Consider the following 20,935-nt stretch of genomic DNA (forward strand, 5'->3'; position numbering starts at 1 on the left):
TTTTTTTTTTTTGGTGGTACGTGGGCCTCTCACTGCTGTGGCCTCTCCCGCTGCAGAGCACAGGCTCCGAACGCGTAGGCTCAGCGTCCATGGCTCACAGGCCTAGCCGCTCCGCGGCATGTGGGATCCTCCCGGACCGGGGCACGAACCCATGTACCCTGCATCGGCAGGTGGACTCTCAACCACTGCGCCACCAGGGAAGCCCATGGCAGGTGGATTCTTAAGCACTATGCCACCAGGGAAGTCCCTTTCCATTTTATTATATTTTGTGTTGGCCTGTCTGGAGGGTAATATTCAAAATATTTAAGAATTAATATGCCAAAAATATCAACCAACCAGAACAGATGCCAGTCTGTTCAGAACAAACATTATCTTTAAACAACTGATATGCCTGTAGAGGGCCATAATGCTTGATAATCTGCCCTGCCTGATTGTGGATATAGTTGCTATTTAATGTCTCTTCTCAGTAATAATGGCAGACATGTAAGGTAAGGTGTCTGGTGAGGTGTGTTAATCTTTGGGCATGAGGGCTCTCTCCTGTGTGTTAACTAACTAGTTTGGCCTCTGATCTGTCTTTCAGATGAAGTGGATTCTGACTCACACATACCCACACTCATTGCTCTGGTTTAGGGGCAAAGACCTCTGATGTCATCTGCTTATCAAACGTAGGAGATGGGAGATGGCCTGACTACTTGGACTGAAACAGATCCCATGCCACTCATTAAGATTGCTGCCCCTGAGAACTTCATGTTCCTTGCATCTCTTGCTTTTGTGGTTAAAACAGACCTGGAAACACTCTCATCTTTTACAGTTATCCTCCTACACATGCTGTGGGCTATAATTTCCTCCCTCCAGTTGCCTCTAGTTTCTGTCTTCCATGGATTTCTTAACATTCCTCCTCCATTATTGGCTTTTTGTTTTGTTTTATAATGCTTTAAGAATTTGTTCTTTTTAAGATACATTTTCTATCATTTCCCCACCACCTATATTGTTGTCATTTTAGTCTGAACTACCATCGTTTCTTTCCTTTACTACTATTATAGTGTCCTAACTTATTATTTCCATTCTTGCCAACATATAATCTGTTGTCCATTTGATAGCTATACTGCTCTAGTTAAAACAAATCAAATTGTATATTTCCCCAAACTTGAAAAAAAAATTCTCCAGTGGCTTCCTATCACATTCAGAATAAATTCCAAAGTCTTTATCATTCCCTATATGACCCTACCTAAGCTACCCTTTTCCTAATACTTTATGTCCTCCCACTTCCTTCATTATCCACTTTGTTTCATCTATGCTGGCCTTTTTTCTTAAACATATTAAAGAGTGTTTTCTTTGAAGGGCTTGTACATTTGTTCTTTCTTGACTAAAGGACTGTAGATTTCTTTGTAGGTGAGAGAAGCCTTCTCTTTGACCACCTAAACACCCAGCTCTAACCTTCATAATTGCCACTACTTTACTTGTTCATTGTTGTCTCAACTACCAGAAAACTGGTTTCATTTGAGCGGAGACTTTGTCTTATTCACCACTCTAGCCTTAGAACACTTGCATATAAAATTTTTTCAGTATTTGTTGAATGAAGGAATGAACAAATATCTAGCACTTAGTGTGCATGGGAAAGTATGTGGATGTGCCCAGGTCACATATTGATCCAATATTCACCTCTGTTATTTATGTAACTGAAAAAGTAAAGCAGCAGTGTGAGAAATTTGTTGGATGTATGTAGTTTGTCAGACTATCAACTATCTATTGATTAGTGAATTGAGGCTCTTGAAATAAGACTGTAAAACTGATTGTGACAGTTTAACCTAGTATAGCCTTTTAAGGTTGGGTGGTTATTTTCTGCTTTCCAGCGTAGCATTTTGTATATTATTGGGTTATATTATTTACTACATTTGGTCTTATTTGTCTGTTGGATCTCTATTTTTCTTAGTAATCTAGGAGTTCATTAATGGTAGGATCTTAGCATCTAGCACAGTACCAATGTCTTGCATTTAGGCCATCGAATTGATGAAGGAAGCTTATCAATTCTAGGAATTCTGGTTCTGTATTTCAGGAATCATGGGGTACTTCATCAGAATTGTTTTTTTATTGTGCTATCTCCATTTTCTGAATCAAATGATTTTTCATTAGAGGTCATCTGTACATAAGCCGACTTACTGCTTCTAGATACTAAATAGGTGCATGAGCTAATGCAATATGGCTGAAACCCACTTTTGATTTACTCGTGCAAAGATAGCATTATGCAGGCATTAGACTCTGATATATAAGATGTGTATTGGTATAATAATGCCTATGATCAGTTCATGCTGGAAGACTGGGAAATTGTACAGTATTTGACTTTGTGTCATTCCTATTATTTGTAGCCGGTTACATTTGATTATTACATGCTGGTGTATCTATAGTAATAATGTACTAAATTTTCAAATATGCTATCTCCTGGTTCTTTTTCTTTCCTTATAAACATGAAATATTTTGTAGAAATGAGATGTTCATGTGCTTGAAACATGAACAAATTATCTTTAGTTTGGTGACAATGATTTCTTTATTAAACCCAGAGTGTTTTATTATGTAGAATGAAAAGGAAAATTATTTCAGTATTCAGTATATCATTTCTTTATCTCAGTGTAAGAGTATATCTGGCATAGTGGCATCACTAATGTACAGGATTATTTTGTTGTTTTAGTACTTTCTCCTTCTGATAAAAATTATTTAGCTTTCAACATAGATTGCTTTAGGAATAAAGAAAAAAATTTTAATAATACATATGTACCAGGCTCTGAGCTAGGTGCTTTCACAAAATCCTCATTTAATTCTCAGAATAATGCTGTGAAGTAAGTATTATTTTCAGTCAGAAAATATTTCAGGCTTTACACTAATCTATGCCAAAAGTTTCAAATCAGCGTTGTTGGTAGCACATATTTAGAATCTTTCCATTCTTATATTTAAAACACAAATTTGTTTGTTGGTGATTGGACCAACAGACTTGAAAAGATCTGACCTTAAATGATAAATCCCTCTGAAGTGTCTTTATTTCTTGTCATATGTTTCTTCTGAGATTTAACTTCTTGTTGATAATTCTTTGTGTAACACTTTCCAAAAAATTCAACTTGAAATTGGCCCTCTAGCCAACAATTTATTATCATCTTAGGGTGCTAGGGGTATGTCAGAATGTGTTTATATATTTCAGTTACACTTTATATTTTTTAATGTGAGTTATAATAATTGTATTAAGTAAAAAATTACTTTTACCAAACAATGTAGACATTTAAAAAGGGTATGTTAGGGCTTCTTCCTCTTCCACTCCCCTAAAGTAACTAGTATTAACTGTATTCAGTCTGTATCCTTCCATGTTTCCCACTAAACTCATACTGGCACATGCATGGATATGTGTGTGTGTGTATTACTTTGAAGATTTTAAAAAATAAAATGCATTTTTTTGTTTTTGTTTTTGATTTTTTGCGGTACGCGGGCCTTTCACTGTTGGGGCCTCTCCCGTTGCGGAGCACAGGCTCCAGACGCGCAGGCTCAGCGGCTGTGGCTCACGGGCCTACCCGCTCCACGGCATGTGGGATCTTCCCGGACCGGGGCACGAACCTGCGTCCCCTGCATCAGCAGGCGGACTCTCAACCACTGCGCCACCAGGGAAGCCCTAAAATGCAGTTTTAATTCTCTTCTCCCTCAGTTAACAGTGTAGCATGGCCATCCCTCCAGGAACATACTTAAATTCTAATTTCTTAAAATCTGTATAATCCTCCTTAGCTAAGTAATCCATAATTTATTCCACCGTTTCCTCATCAATGAGTGTTCAGATTTTCAAAGTGATTCATAATAATTTACTTAGTAATATCTTAAACTCTAGGAATATGCAACCCTAATCATGTTTTGTGTCAGAACATATTAAGTATCCTACTTAGTATTATGATAATTGGACTATTTAACTCTAGAAGGCTTGTAGAGGCCACTCCTTGCTTATCCATATTTATGAATGAAACGGAATAAAAGCATGGGAACTAAAAAGGTTGGAAAAGGTATGTTGGACATTTAGAAAGATTCTGATTTAAAATATTTTTATCTGAATTCTTCTGGCAAGAGATAAAAATGACAAAAACCTCTTAGAAAAACTTCATAAGTTTTATTGAAGGGTCATAAAGAGTTGGATAACAAAGGATGAGGAAGGAACCTATTAGTGAAGCCTAGGGTAAAATTATTATCTAATAAATACATTTTGTGTTTTGTTTTGTTTGAGGACCAGGCTGGATTTAATAAATTTTATTCCTAGTGAAAGATTGAAGAGCTGGTTCCCACAAGGGGGCAGACTAAGACAGTCTGAAATCCTTGACACTATAAACAATATTTATTTTACATTCATAATTGATTTACTAAGAAGGAAGGGGAAGTCATCAGGGACTAGAAATGAGTAGAGAGACAACTTACCAACCATCCCGTGAATGGTACTGTATATTGGGGGCATCCACCTGCCTCTTCCCCAGTGCATGCACGAACTTTTGGCAGGTTGGACACTCAGCTGTGGCTGTAGTCAGGTTGGCCTCAGTGAGCAGAAGCCCATATTGCTGAGCCCATGTATAAATTGCATCCTGCTACCATGGCCTCTTTGTTAATGAGCCCACTGGGCAAAGATAGAATGGCTGGGTAAAGAGACTGGCTTAGTCCTCCAAATTGGTCGTCTTATCTATGGGGTTATTAAGCACCTTCTCTGTAGAGTTTGCCCTTTGGTAAGCATTCACATGGGACACAAATTGCTTTATATTCTGTGCCCTTTCAAAGAGGTCTGTCCATATACCTTATCCCCAGATTTCCTTGTCACCAATTCTCTAATTATTCCTTCCAAATCTCTGAATATCCAGTCGTACCATTAAACACTGTCCATGAGTCAGTATAGAACAGTATCTCTGTCATCTCTCCTTCCAGGCAAAATGAACAACTAGGTACCCTGTTCAAACTTCTGGCCCTGGAAGGGTTTCCCTTCACCACTGTCCTTCAGGACCCCAGAATGGGGCTCTAGTATTGTTGTCATCTGCATGTTATCATGCAGAGATATCAGTAAACAAGATTAATTTTTTTTCCCCCTCAGTGAGATGGTCATAGAGAATGCTCCATGAGATAAAATATATCCAGATTGAGAGAAAAGAAGCAATATAGCAGGAATTAGGAACCTTGGGCATCTGGGCCACTTGCTTATGCAAATTATTTATGCCTTCAGGACCTGCTCAAGCCTGATCTCATGTACATCCCTTCCTTATGATGATGAAGTGCTTCAGTACACACCCAACCATATTGCTTTGTTGGTCCAACAAAACTTAGTTCATGATGGACTGCCCAGGTCACATGGTTACATGGTGGCCCATGATCAAGCATTCATTCTAAGGCCCTGTGGTAAGCCAAAAGCTGATTTTCGAAAAAGGGTAATAGTTATTTGTACCGGATGACATAGCTTTTTTACAGAATGCTGGAGATCTGGCCTGAGATTCACCTAAAGTTGTGCAGTAACCATTCAAGATCCCTATCTAGCACAGATACGTCAAGCAACATTGGATCTAGTGGGTTATATGACCCAAGTGGCAAAGCAGCTTTCACAGCAGCCCATATGTGTTATAGACCCTTCAATTGTTGTGGGCCTCTCTCACATCCAGCACTCTTGGTAAATGGTTCATAGTTGCATACCCAAATGAGGAATAGATTGCTTCAAAAATCCAAGGAGGTCTACTGGGCATTGCACTTCTTTCTCAGTATTAAGAAAGAGTAGGTGCAGCAACTTCATCACCTTGGAAGGGATATCTTGAATTGCTCAAGACCATAGGGCTCACAGAAATTTTACCAGTGTGGAAGACCTGTGAATTTTTGTGGAATTGATTTCCCATCCTCTGGAGTGCATATATTTTACCACAGTATTTAGATCAGTTGCTGCTTCTTGTTCACCAAGTCTAATCAGCCTGAAATTATTAGTGTAGTAGACCAGCATGGTGCCCTTAGAATGGAAAGGCAGTTATGGTCCCTGTGGATTAGATTATTACTAAGACCAGGAGAATAGCAGGTAGGCCAGTGAAAATGTATAGCTAACCCTGACAGGTGAATGCTTATAGCTTACGATGATCTTATTCTCAGGTCTGTAGCTGCAGACCTGGTACCAGGGATATGTTGATTTGCTTTAGCAAGAAAACCACATCTAAAGCAGCAGCAGCAGTGGGATACACAACCTGAATAAGTTACAAAAATCCATTGTCATTCTCTAAGGTTTGTCTTTCTTCTGCTTAGGCCATATCGATGAGTTGAATGGGAATGTGGTAAGAGTCATCACTGTAGGATCTTTCCAATATTTAGTGATTGGATCATACTTTTTGCCTTATATTGTAGAAACTAAGTGAACTTGATTCTGGATATAGGTGTAAAGCTTTACTGTGCAATACAGTAGTCACTGACCACAGCTTGAAATGTGACTGGTCCAAAAGGAGATGTGTTGTATGTGTAAACTACACACTAGATTTTGAAATTTTCTGTCTTCCCATTCATTCAATAATGTTTGCCTTTACTTATTATGATTTTTAATTTTTTAAATTTCTTTATTTTTTGCGGTACGCGGGCCCCTCACTGTTGTGGCCTCCCATTGTGGAGCACAGGCTCTGGACGCGCAGGCTCAGCAGCCATGGCTCACGGGCCCAGCCGCTCCGCGGCATGTGGGATCTTCCCGGACTGGGACATGAACCCGTGTCCCCTGCATCGGCAGGCAGACTCTCAACCACTGCGCCACCAAGGGAAGCCTGCCTTTACTTATTGAAGCATTGTTGTAATAGTTGCTTTAAGGTCTTTGGTGTTTAATTCTAATATCTGTATAATCTCGGGAATAACATCTGTTGACTTTTCCTTCTCATGTTGAGATTTCCCTGTTTCTTCATATGCCATATTATTTTGGATTATATCTTGGACATTTTGAATATTATGATATGAGACCCTAGGTTTTATTTAAGTTCTAAGGAGAAGGTTGATTTGTGTGTGTGTGTGTGTGTGTGTGTGTGTGTGTGTGTGTGTGTGTGTGTGTATGTCAATGGCTAGTCAACCAGATTATGTTCAGGAAACAGATTCCTACCTGCATTCTTGGGGCTCTAGTTCCAACGTCAGTTCGGTTTTCTGAGCATTTCTATTTAGATCATTTCCATGTGTGTGACCCAGTATCCATTCTGGGACCAGAGTGGTAGTAAGTATGTCTTGTTGCTCTGTTCGTAAAGCCTATGGTATGGATGTTTAGGGTCACATCCATGCACGCAGAGCTCAGAGGTGAGCCCTGAAGTTCATATACAAATCCATGGGATTGTTTGCTTGATATACCTCCACACCCCAATCTTACCAACATTTTCCAGCTCTCAAACTCTCCCTTGCCAATAGTCTGGCTAAAAAACAGTGACCTTAGTTTTCCTGTTCCACTGTTCAATTCCTACAACTGTGTCTGTATCCAAGTCAAGTGATAAGAGGACAGAGAAATAAAAAGCAGTGAGGATTTGCCTCACACTCTTGGGATTACAATTCCTGGGGTCAGAAAAAAGGGTTCACTTCTCCCAGGGTTTTAGGTACCTGCCCAGTCACCACTACCATCTCTCTGCTGCTACTGCCATAGAATTGGCTGGAGACCAGGATAGAAGAGAAGGGAAAAAGGAGGGATTTCCCCTGGTTTCTCAGACTAACAAGGGCCCCCTTCCCTGTTCCTCACTAGAAAGGGAGGGATTTTCTTGGAGCTTTTTCTTACCCGGTGTACACTTCTCAGTTTTGGGCTGCCTTTGAGTCCAGGCAAGGCAATACCTGAGAAAAAACATGGCAAACTCACCACCACTTCAGTGGAACTTCACATTCTGTGCTGCTTTTCCAATCTGCCTGCTACTGTTTATTTTCATAGTCTTCAGATAGGTGCTCTACCCATTCTTTTTGGTTGGTTTTTGGTTATAGATTTATTTGTTTTAAAAAGTAGATTTTCGGTCTTCCCTGGTGGCACAGTGGTTGAGAGTCCGCCTGTCAATGCAGGGGACACGGGTTCGTGCCCCGGTCCGGGAGGATCCCACGTGCCACGGAGCGGCTGGGCCCGTGAGCCATGGCCGCTGAGCCTGCGCGTCCGGAGCCTGTGCTCCACAACGGGAGAGGCCACAGCAGTGAGAGGCCCGCGTACCGCAAAAAAAAAAAAAAATAGGTTTTCTATTTTAGAGTAGTTTTAGGTTCACAGCAAAATTGAGTGGAAAGTACAGAGTTTCTATATATGCCTCTTACACCCACAGCCTCCCCCACTGTTAACATCCCAGCACCACAGTGGTACATTTGTTACAATAGATGAAGCGACATTGACACATCATTATCACCCAAAGTTCATAGTTTACATTAGGGTTCACTCTTTTTTTTTTTTTTAAGGAAGCCTTTCATTTTTATTTAAAACAATTTTTTTTTAATTAATTAATTTTATTTTTTGGCTGCATTGGGTCTTCATTGCTGCACGCGGGCTTTCTCTAGTTGCAGCAAGGAGAGGCTTCTCTTCATTGCGGTGTGCGGGCTTCTCATTGTGGTGGCTTCTCTTGTTGCGGAGCACAGGCTCTAGACGCGCGGGCTTCAGTAGTTGTGGCACGTGGGCTCAGTAGTTGTGACTCTTAGGCTCTAGAGCGCAGGCTCAGTAGTTGTAGCGCACGGGCTTAGTTGTTCTGCAGCAGGTGGGATCTTCCTGGACCAGGGCTCAAACCCGTGTCCCCTGCATTGACAGGTGGATTCTTAACCACTGTGCCACCAGGGAAGTCCCTAGGGTTCACTCTTGATGTTGTACATTCTATGATTTTGACAAATGTATAATGACATATACCTACTATTATAGTATCATGTAGAATAGCTTCACTGCCCTAAAAATCCTCTATACTCTAAATGGTCATCCTTCCCTCCCTATAATCCCTGGAAACCACTGATCTTTTTACTGTTTCCATTGTTTTGCCTGTTTCAGAATGTCATACAGTTGGAATCATACAGTATGTACCCTTTTCCGATTGGCTTCTTTCACTTAGTAATACACATTTAAGGTTCCTCCATGACATCTCATGACTTGATAGCTCATTTATTTTTAGTGCTGAATAATATTCTGTTGTTTGGATGTACCGGTTTATCCATTCACCTACTGAAGGACATCTTGGTTGCTTCCAGGTTTTGACAGTTGTGAATAAAGCTGCCGTTAATATCCATGTGCAGGTTTTTGTATGGATATATATAAGTTTTCAACTCATTTGGGTAAATGCCAAGGAGCATGACTGCTGGATTGGAAGGTAAGAGTATGTTTAGTTTTGTAAGAAACTGCCAAACTGTATTCCAAAGTGGCTGCACCATTTTTCATTCCCACCAGCAATGAACGAGAGATCTGGTTGCTCCACATCCTTACCAGCATTTGGTGTTGTCAGTGCTTTGGATTTTGGCCATTCTAATAGGTGTGCAGTGGTACCTTGTGTTGTTTTAATTTGCAGTTCTCTAATGACATATATTGAATGTCTTCTTCATATACTTATTTGCTTCCTTAGTGAGGTGTTTCTTCAGGCCTTTTCCCATATTTTACTTTTTTTTTCTTGTCATTGAGTTTGTATACTTTGGATATATTTTAAAATATTTTCTCTCAGTATAAGGCTTGTGTTCTCATATTCTTGACAGTGTCTCTCATAGAGCAGACATTTAAAATTTTAATGAAGTCTAGATCATCAATTATTGCTTTCGTGGATCATGCCTTCACGGTTATCCAGATTTTCCATGTGATGTTCTAGGAGTTTTATACTTTTGCATGTCACATTTAAGTGTGTGATCAGTTTTGAGTTAATTTTTTATGAAGGGTGTAAGCTCTGTGTCTAGATTTATTTTTTTGGAGGTGGATGTCCAGTTGTCTAAGGATCATTTGTTGAAAAGACTATCTTTTTTCCAGTGTATTGGCGTTTGCCTCTTTGGCTATATTTATGTGGGTCTATTTCTGGGCTTTCTATTCTGTTCCCTTGATTTGTCTGTGTGTTCTTTCATCAGTACCACACTGCCTTGATTACTGTAGCTTTATAGTATGTCTTGAAGTTCAGTAGTGTCAGTCCTCCATCTTTGTTCTTCCCCTTCAAATATTGAGTTGGATATTCTGGGTCTTTTGCCTCTCCATATAAATTTTAGAATCAGTTTTTCTTTCTTACTTATTTAATTTTTATGGCTGCATCTGGTCATAGTTGTGGCACATGGGATCTTCATTGAGGCATGCGGGATCATTTGTTGTGGCACATGGGCTCTTTGTTGCTGTGCACGGGCTTCTCTCTAGTTGTGGTGCGTGGGTTTTCTCTCTCTACTTGCGGCATGTGGGCATCAGAGCACGTGGGCTCTGTAGTTTGCAGCACATGGGCTCTCTAGTTGAGGTGTACAGGCTCAGTAGTTGTGGCACATGGAATTAGTTGCCCTGCAGCTTCGTGTGTGGGATCTTAGTTCCCCGACCTGGGATCGAACCTGCGTCCCCTGTATTGTAAGGTGGATTATTTACCACTGAACCACCAGGGAAGTCCCTAGAATCAGTTTTTCAATATCAACAGATATTGATTGGGTTTGCATTAAGTCTGCTAGATCAGTTTGGGGAGAATTGACATTTTGACAGTATTGATGCTTTGTATCCATGAACATGGAGTTTCTCTCCATTTATTTAGATCTTCTTTGACTTCTTTCATCAGAGTTTTGTAGTCTTCCTCATATAGATCTTCTATATATTTTGTTAGAATTATACCTAAGTATTTCATTTTTTTAATTCACAGTTTTATAATTCCAACATCTTTGCCATATCTGAGGCTGGTTCTGATGCATGCACTGTCTCTTCATACTGTTTTTTGTTTATTTGTTTGTTTTTTTAACTTTTAGTATGCCATGTAAGTTTCTGTTGAAAGGTGAATATGGTGTACTGGATAAAATGAACTGCGGCAAACAGTAATGTAATTTTAAGGTGGGAGTGGGGTGGGAAGCATTCTATAGTCCTATGATTAGGTCTCAGTCTTTTGGTGAGCCTGTGCCCCTGGACTGTGAACTTTACCAGTGCCTCTGAGTTGTTGTGTTCCATTGATTTTGTGTCCATTCTTTTACCAATACCACATACTGTCTGGATTACAGTAACTTTACATTAGTCTTGAAATGAGGTGCTGTGAGACTCCAAACTTTGATTTTACTGTTCAAAATTATTTTATCTATCCTAGTCCCTTTGTTTTTACATGAGTTTAAAATCAGCTTTTTGATTTCTACCAAAATAATTGACTGCTGGGTTTTCATTAGGATTGCTTTAAACCTATAGATCACCTTGAGACCTAGCATCATAAAATCTTCAGATCCATGAACAGGTCAATAGTATATCTTTCCATTTAGGTCTTTGATTTCTTTCATCAGTGTTTTGTAGTTTTCAGCCTGCAAATATTGTACATATATTGTTAGATTTCTCCCTAATTATTTCATATTTTTAATGGTGCTATTGTAATGTTACTGGTTTAAATTTTTTTAATTTTCTGCATATTCATTGCTGGAAATTTGCTTCTTGTATACGGACTCTGTAATCTTTGAGTTTGCCTAACTCACTTGTTTTTTTCTAGTGGATTCTTTTCTAGATTACTTAAAATTTTCAGCATAGGCAGTCATGCTGTCTGATTACATGACCCCGTACTAGCTATTACACTTCTCTTGGCCTGTTTCCTGCCTGATATTATGGGCACATTATGAGACTATTACTGAGTCACAGAGTGCTGTATAAGTTAAAAGGATATTTGGAATAATTTTAGGCAAAACCCCTTTGTTTCTGAAATATGTAAAAGCCCTTTGACTTTAGGGACTAGTTTATCACCATGCTCTGTTTTGTTTTGTTTCTCTGTACTTTTAAAAAATAAACTTTTAATAACATATAAACTGGAAAATTCATAAGTAATATATACAGTTTAATGAATTATCATGCTAGAGGCTTTTGATTTATAAGTTTTATTTGTGGTTATTGATGTAACTTGAAAAATTAGAAGGCAGTTCTGTAGAATAGGTACGGCCTTCAGCTAAAGAATTTATTAACTTGAACTTTAATATCTCGTAATCATCTGTACTAAATATAAGACTTAGGACTGAAATTTTTATTGAGTCATAATTACTCCTAACATTTCTTTAGTGTCTATATATTTGACATCCCTGTGCTATCTTTCTTTTTTTTAAAACAGATTTATTTATTTTATTTATTTATTTTTGGTTGCGTTGGGTCTTCGTTGCTGCATGCAGGCTTTCTGTAGTTTCAGGGAGCGGGGGCTACTCTTCATTGCTGTGTGCAGGCTTCTCATTGCGGTGGCTTCTCTTGTTGCGGAGCGTGGGCTCTAGTTGTGTGGGCTTAGTAGTTGTGGCTCTCAGGCTCTAGAGTACAGGCTTAGTAGTGGTGTACGGACTTAGTTGCTCCATGGCATGTGGGATCTTCCTGGACCAGGGCTCAAACCCATGTCCCCTGCGTTGGCAGGAGGATTCTTAACCACTGTGCCACAACAGAAGTGCTCCCTGTGCTATCTTAACTCAACTTTTGAATATCTAATCACCGAGTATCCAGCAAAGCTGAATTTTTTCTGTCACATTAGCAGTTTATTCTGCCATATCTCTATCACATTATTTCAGTAACTTTTATTCAGTTGATTATAGAAGGAAAAGTGAGTGGTAGGAAAATGAAGATGGAGTAATTTGGGGGTACCAGTAAATATCATCTTACATGCTTGGTAAATTGGATTTCTTTTTTTTTTTTAACATTTATTTTTTTACTTGGCTGTGCCGGGTCTTAGTTGCGGCACGGGGGTCTTCATTGCTGCATGCGGGATCTTTGTTGCGGCATGCAAACTCTATATTTGCAGCAAGTGGGATCTAGTTCCCTGACCAGGGATTGAATCTGGACCCCCTGCATTGGGAGTGTGGAGTCTTAGCCACTGGACCACCAGGGAAGTCCTGGTAAATTGGATTTCAAATTTTTTACTTCCTTCCTGTTATAAAATTATACAACCATTTCTTTTGCTATGCAGCTTTTCAGTGGTTCCCACTGAAATGAGCCAGGTGTATTTCCATGCCCCATTGATGTTGTTCTTGGACTTGCTTGGGCCAGTAAAATATTAGTGAACAGAGGTCTTAAATATGCTCCTCTGATTTAACTTGGTCTCCTGCAGCCCTGTGATCTACCATGACAAGAGTGTGCCCCACATATTCACTGCCCCTTCAGTGACTAGGCCCAATATGAATGACACATTGGAATAGTTCTGAACTTGATAACCCAACCAAGATCAGCTGACCCACAGTCAATCTACAGACTCATGAGCATAAAAGTGAATGTTGTAGACTACAGAGATTTTGAGGTTGTTAGTTACCCAAGAAAAACTGACGAATACAGTCGAATTCTGTTCATGCATACCAGTACTTTTCTTTACTTGAAACATATATTTTTAGTTTTTTCTCTGTATTTATAGGGCAGAGAAGATAGAGGAAAATATTTTTAAGCAAAAAAGTAAACTAGGACATCCATACTGGACTAATTGCAGTATTATTCCTTAAGGAGTATTATTAGATTCTAAAATTATCAGCTAAGTTTTAACATTAGAACATTTCAAATGAAAAGAGATACTTCACTAAATCAAATGCATTCTTCTAGATATATTGTCTTTAAACAATCTAGTGCTGATTTTTCTTCAATTAGGGAATTATTACACTAATGACATGCCTCTTTATAAACCTGTAAAATACTATAATTCCATATAAATCAGTCTCATGTCTATTCATGAAAGCCCAAAGATTAGAAATCTATTAATAAAGAGACTTGAAAAATAGGTCTAGGAGATTTCATCTGATCACAGTTCCAGAGAGAAAGAGAAGAGAACGGTTGGAAGAAAAGAATTGGTCAATATAGTAAAGGAAAGGACCCAGTGACTAATGAGAAATAAAAAGTTAAGACCTATTCTGGTAAAATTTTTGAAATCCAAAGATAAGGAATAAGTCCTAGATTTCTACCAACAGAAGTTTGGGGGAAAGATAATAGTGATCTGGACTATGGTAGTGATAGGAGAAATGAAGAGAACATGGTAGATTTGAACTCTACGTGAACTTGATAATCTGCAGAATAGCTATTGCATTTGTTGCAAAGGGATGTGATGGGAAGAAATGAATGATTACTAGTCTTCTGGTTTTGTGAGTAGGTGGTAAATATCTACGTAATATTTTTTAATTGAGGTAACTTACCATTTTAACCATTTTAATGTGTACAATTCAGTGGTTTTAGTACATTTACAATGTTGTGCAACCATCACTGCTATATAATCCATCATCCCAAAAGGAAACCCTGTACCTATTAAGCAGTCACTCCCCATTCCTGTAGTCATCCCTGGCAACCACTAATCTACTTTCTGTCTCGATTTGCTTATTCTGAACATTTCATATAAATGGAATCATACAACATGTGGCATTGTTTTTGTCTGGCTTCTTTCACTTAGTAGAATGTTTTCAAAGTTTATCAGTGTTGTAGCATGAATCAAGCCTTCATTATTTTTATTGCTAAATAATATTTCGTTTTATAGATATACCACATTTTGTTTATTGATTCATCAGTTAATGACATTTGAGTTGTTTCTGCTTTTTGGCTATTATGAATAATGCTTCTGTGAACATTCATGTTCAGGTTTTTGCTTGAAAACCTGTTTTCATTGCCTTTGGGTATATACATAGAAGAGGGATAGCTGGGTTGTATGGTAATTCTGTGTCTAACTTTTTGAGGAACTGCCAAACTGTTTTACACAGCAGCTGTACCATCTTATATTCCCACCAGCAATGTATGAAGGTTCTAATTTCTCCACATCCTTACCAACACTTCTTTGTTGCTGTTGTTTTAATAGCCATTCTACTGGGTGTGAAATGGTATTTCATTGTGGCTCTGATTTGCATTTCTTTAATGACTGATGATATGAGTATCTTTTTATGAGCTTATTGTCCATTTGTATTGTACATTTCTCTTTGGAGAAATGTCTGCTCAAGTTTTTTGCCTACTTTTAAATCGCATTGTGTCTCTTTTTGTGGTTGAGTTCTAGGAGTTCTTTTTATGTTCTTGATTCTAGACTCTTTTTTTTTTTTTTGCAGTAGGCAGGCCTCTCACTGTTGTGGCCTCTCCCGTTGCGGAGCACAGGCTCCGGACGCGCAGGCTCAGCGGCCATGGCTCACGGGCCCAGCCACTCCGCGGCATGTGGGATCTTCCCGGACTGGGGCACGAACTCGTGTCCCCTGCATCAGCCGGCGGACTCTCAACCACTGCGCCACGAGGGAAGCCCCTCTAGACTCTTTTTTTTTATTTTAAAAACGTTTTTTGGCCGTGCCACTCTGGCATGTGGGATCTTAGTTCCCCAACCAGGGATTGAACCTGTGCCCCCTTCAGTGGAAGCATGGAGTCTTAACCACTGAACTGCCAGGGAAGTCCCCTCAATTCTAGACTCTTATCAGATAAATGATTTGCAAATATTTTCTACCATTCTGAGGGTTGTCTTTTCACTCTCTTGATAGTGTCCTTTGATGCACAAATGTTTTATCTTCCAGTTTGCTAATTCTCTCTTCATCTGTGTCTAATCTGTTTTTTCAGTCTACCTATTGAGTTTTCATTTTCATAATTCATTGCTGAAATTCTAAACTTTTACTTTCTTTAAATAAAACATGTTGGGCTTCCCTGGTGGCACAGTGGTTGAGTGCACCTGCCGATGCAGGGGACACGGGTTTGTGCCCCAGTCTGGGAGGATCCCACATGCCGCAGAGCGGCTGGGTCATGGCCACTGAGCCTGCGCGTCCAGAGCCTGTGTTCCGCAACGGGAGAGGCCACAGCAGTGAGAAGCCCGTGTACCGCAAAAAAAAAAAAAAAAAATTAAGCATTAAGCATGTTAATTTTTTTCTCTTTACATAACATGACACACAATTTTAATACAGCATTTGGTCAGTATTTCTCAATAGAAACTCTCAGCACTTTTGACTCAGTAATTGACTGTGTCTAGGAGCCATGATGTATATAAGGTCTCCAGAACTTATTCATCTAATAACTGAAAGTTTTTACCCTTTGACCAACATCTCTTTTTGCCACAACCATTTTCCTCTCTACTACTATGATTTTGACCTTATTTTTTAGATTCCACATATAAGTGAGATTACATAGACATTATTTCTTTCTGTGTCTGGTGGCTTATTTCACTTAGCATAATGTCCTCCAGGTTCATCCCTGTTGTTGCAAGTGGAAGGAGTTCCTTCTTTTTTAAGGCTGAATAATATTCCTCAGAGAGAGAGGCAGAGAGAGGGAAAGAGAGAGAGAGAGAGAGAGTGTGTGTGTGTGTGTGTGTGCGCGCGTGTGTGTGTGTGTTTGTAAAATCACATTTTCTTCATCTATCTACCCATTGACAGACACTGAAATTGTTTCTATATTGTGGCTACTTTGAATAATGCTGCAGTGAACATGGGAGTGCAAGTATCTCTTTGAAATAGTAATTTTATTTCCTTTTGATATATACTCAGAAGTAGGTTTGCTGGTTCATATGGTAGTTCTAGTTTTAATTTTTTGAGGAATCTCCATACTGTTTTTTGTAATGGTTGTACCAATTTACATTCCTACCAACAGTGTACAGGGGTTCCTTTTTCTCTACATCATTGCCAATACTTATTATCTTTTGACTTTTTGGTAATAGCTGTCCTAACAGGTGTGAGGTGGTATCTCATTGTGATTTTGATTTTTGTGATTGATGATTGTTGATGTTGAGTACATTTTCGTGTGCCTGTTGGCCATTCGTATGTCTTCTTTGGAAAATATTTATTCAGGTCCTTTGCCCATTTAAAAAAAAATTATTTATTTATTTTTAATTATTTTTTTGGCTCTGTTGGGTCTTCGTTGCTGTGCGTGGGCTTTCTCTAGTTGCGGTGAGTGGAGGCTACTCTTTGTAGTGGGGCGTGGGCTTCTCATTGCAGTGGTTTCTCTTGTTGAGGAGCACCGTCTCTAGGCATGCAGGCTTCAGTAGTTCTGGCTCACAGGCTCTAGAGTGCAGGCTCAGTGGTTGTGGCGCATGGGCTTTGCTGCTCCGCGGCATGTGGGATCTCATGGACCAGGGCTCGAACCCATGTCCCCTGCGTTGGCAGGCAGATTCTTAACCACTGCGCCACCAGGGAAGTCCTGCCCATTTTTTAATTAGGTTTTTTTGTTTGTTTTATTTTGCTATTGAGTATGAATTCTTTACATATTTTTAGTATTAACCCCTTATCAGATACATGGTTTGCAAACATTTTCTCCCATTCTGTAGGTTACCTTTCATTTTGTTGATGGTTTCCTTTGCTGTGCAGAAACTTTTTAGTTTGATATAGTCTCACTTGTTTTACTTTTGTTTTTGTTGCTTGGGCTTTTGATGTCAAATCCAAAAAAATCATTTTCAAGATGAATTTCATGGACTTTTCCCTCTGTGTTTTCTTCTAAGAGCTTTATGGTTTCAGGTCTTAGGTTTAAGTTTTAACCCATTTTCAGTTGATTTTTGTGTATGGTGTAGGATAAGGATCCAGTTTCATTCTTTTGCATGTGGTTATTCAGTTTTTCCAATGCTATTTATTGAAGAGACTATCCTTTCCCCATTGTATATTCTTGGTGCCTTTGTCAAAGATTAGTTGACCGTGTATATGCATGGGTTTATTTCTAGGTTCTCTATTCTGTTCCATTGATCTATGTGTCTGTTTTGGTGCTAGTACCAAATTGTCTTCCTACTGCTTTGTAATATAACTTAAAATTAGGAAGTGTTATGCCTCCAGTTTTGTTCTTCTTGCTCAAGATTACTTGATTACGTTAGCTATTCAGAGTCTTTTGTGGATCCATGCAAATTTTAGAGTTGCTTTTTCTATTTCTGTGAAAAAATGCCATTGGAATTTTGATAGTGATTACATTGGATCTGTAGATTACTTTGGGTAGTATGGACATTTTAACAATATTAATTCTTACAGTCCATGAATACAGGATATCTTTCCATTTATTTGTGTCTTCAGTTTCTTCATCAGTGTCTTATAGTTCTCAATGTACAGATCTTTCACCTCCTTGGTTAAATTCATTCCTAAGTATTTTAATCTGTTTGGTGTTAAGCATACTAGTTTTAATTCTGTGTCTTATTGTTCCATAGTCTGTATTCCCTCTAAGACTATTTATTTTGCATGATCTTTCTGATTTGCTTTTTTCATGTTCTCTCTTTGTTATTGTTAGTTAAGGACCAGATATTGTATATGAAAATTGTGGAAGTATTTTGAGATCTGTGATGATGTTATCTTCTTCTAAGAAGATTTATGTTTGTTTTTGGCAGGGACTAGCAATCCAAGATTGCCTTAATTAAATTTTGTGGTAGACATTTGGAGCTGAGCTTCAGTCCTGTAAAGGCCAGTCTAGTTTTTTTTTTTTTTTTGCGGTACGCGGGCCTCTCACTGCTGTGGCCTTTCACATTGCGGAGCACAGGCTCCGGACACGCAGGCTCAGCGGCCATGGCTCACGGGCCCAGCTGCTCCGCAGCATGTGGGATCTTCCTGGACCGGGGCACAAACCCGTGTCCCCTGCATCGGCAGGAGGACTGTCAACCACTGCGCCACCAGGGAAGCCCTGTTTTTTTTTTTAATAACATTATTTTTGGCTGCATTGGGTCTTTCTTGCCGCATGTGGGCTTTCTCTAGTTGCAGAGAGCAGGGGCTACTCTTTGTTGTGGTGCGCAGGCTTCTCATTGCGGTGGCTTCTCTTGTTGTGGAACATAGGCTCTAGGGTGTGTGGGCTTCAGTAGTTGTGGCATGCAGGCTCCATAGTTGTGGCATGTGGGCTCTAGAGCACAGACTCAGTAGTTGTGGCACATGGGCTTAGTTGCTCCACGGCATCTGGGATCTTCCTGGACCAGGGCTCGAACCCGTGTTCCCTGCATTGGCAGGCAGATTCTTAACCACTGTGCCACCAGGGAAGTCCCTAGTTTGGGTTTATACACACTCCTAGAATGTAGCCCTTATGGGGTTACAAACAAAAGTGTTGGAGTTACACCAGCTCCCCCTTCGCAACTTGGTTCTCCAGCCATTCCAGTACTTATCTTTCCAGCTCTGTAAAACTGTCAATGGCTTCTTAGCCTTTCAGATGCCACAAAGTAAAAAGTGGCCCCAAATACCAGGTCTCAGTCTCCTTGTAATTCATCATGCTATTAACTCTCCAGTGCCTTCAGGAAGATTTTTTAAATGTATATAGTTGTAGTTTTCTTAGGGAAAGGTTGGTCTGAAGTATGTAATCTGCCATTGCCAGAAGTAGAAGTCAACAGTATGTAAGTGGAAGTAAACAGCATATCATTTACTCTTTTTTTAAATGTTTGAGCAGATTCAAAAATCACCATATAATGTTAGTCTTACCCATTTATATTTTCAGGTACTTTCTTGGAGAAAGAGAATAAGAAATAGAGTCACAGTGATCCTACTAGGAATTACACAGATTGGATTGTCAAGCAGGGGAATATCTTCTTTCATGTTTGTCTTCTCAGGGACAATTGAAGACCATTGCTGTAATCGTAACACTTGTTGCATTGTACTGTAATTACTTTTTATATGACTATGTTGTTAATGAGACAGTGAGCCGCTTACGAGGAGGAATCCTGTCTTACTTGTGTTCAGTTTCCAGGTGCTGGACCTGAAGTTAAGTACCCATTTATGTAGAAATGAATCTTTGTGTTGGGAATTCCTTATTTTCTTTTCACAGTGAAAAATGAATATCAGTGTACACTGTGCTGAGTCATCCAAAAAGATAAATTTTAATAGAGAAGAATTTTAGTAGAAGAATAGTTTCTCACCAGCTCTTTTCTCCCATTCTCTTCTATGTAACAGGTGGCATCTCCACAGAAAGCGACTGTGCTTTTGAGCCAGACTACGCTGTCCCACCACTTCCAGTGAGTGAAGGTATGCAGCACATTCGGATTATGGAGGGCATGTCTCGCTCTCTTCCATCCTCCCCCTTACTCACACATCAGTCTATCAGTGTTCGGCTCCAACCTGTGAAGAAGTTAACTGGTAAGGACTTTACCTAAATTTAGTATATTTAACAGGAAACCTAATAGTGTGGCACTCTAGGTCATATCAGATATGTTTATGTGCAGCTCTAGGTTTTTCCTCTTTGGCCTTACTAATGTCACAGACTCTTAGAAAGTGGAGCTCCTACTGATTTTAGTTTAGGGAATTAAAATAGTGCTCCATTTGACAGATTGTTGTATTTATTTCCTAAATGATCCATCTGTTGTAGACATATTTTTCTAGGCTTTCAGGAAATTTTCAGTTTTGCCAGAATATACTGTTGTTCTGATTGCATTTATCAGCTTGTTCATGTCAGATTACCAAATGGAGATATTGTAATTTTAGAATAATAAACGCTTCATAGTTTAGCAGAGGTACATCAGTTTGAAATCCTGATTTGTATATTTCATACCTATTTTTAAAAGCTGATCTAGATATTTACCTCTCCATGGTACAGTACTCCAACTTGTTAGGATATTTACTATAATTCGTTGTGGATTGACTTTAATATGATCTCACAGTATGTATTGTGCAGTCAGGTCAAGTTGTTAAGGTATGAAACTGTGTCTTGATTAAATGAACTTTTATCCCTTAAAGCTTTTTCAGGGAAGAAATTTTAATATATTAAATGATACTTATGTGCGAAAATATGTACACCTGGATCACTTTGTCAGGTTTCTTTTAACATTATTAGTTTATATCAACATCAGTAAGTTGACTGGTGTTGAATGGATTATGAATGTATGGAGGCAAGAAATGAAGTCATTCCCAAAGGCTATATTGACTTCCTCCTATGTGTCTGGCATTGAGTTAGACAGTAGTGTTGATTATCGAATGACAATTCAAAAGA

General features: G+C 39.1%; 1 protein-coding gene across 1 annotated transcript in view; it reads left to right on the top strand.

Annotated features, from left to right (window-relative positions):
- TANC2 (tetratricopeptide repeat, ankyrin repeat and coiled-coil containing 2) overlaps nt 1-20,935 on the top strand; it is a 323,861-nt gene that overhangs the window by 62,775 nt on the left and 240,151 nt on the right. The window contains exon 3 of the mRNA XM_007456751.1: nt 19,903-19,974. Coding sequence (XP_007456813.1) covers nt 19,903-19,974 — 72 coding nt within the window. The remainder of the gene's footprint in view (nt 1-19,902; nt 19,975-20,935) is intronic.

The sequence above is a fragment of the Lipotes vexillifer genome, unplaced genomic scaffold, assembly GCF_000442215.2.
Source record: "Lipotes vexillifer unplaced genomic scaffold, Lipotes_vexillifer_v1.1 scaffold299, whole genome shotgun sequence".
Lineage (NCBI taxonomy): Eukaryota > Metazoa > Chordata > Mammalia > Artiodactyla > Lipotidae > Lipotes > Lipotes vexillifer.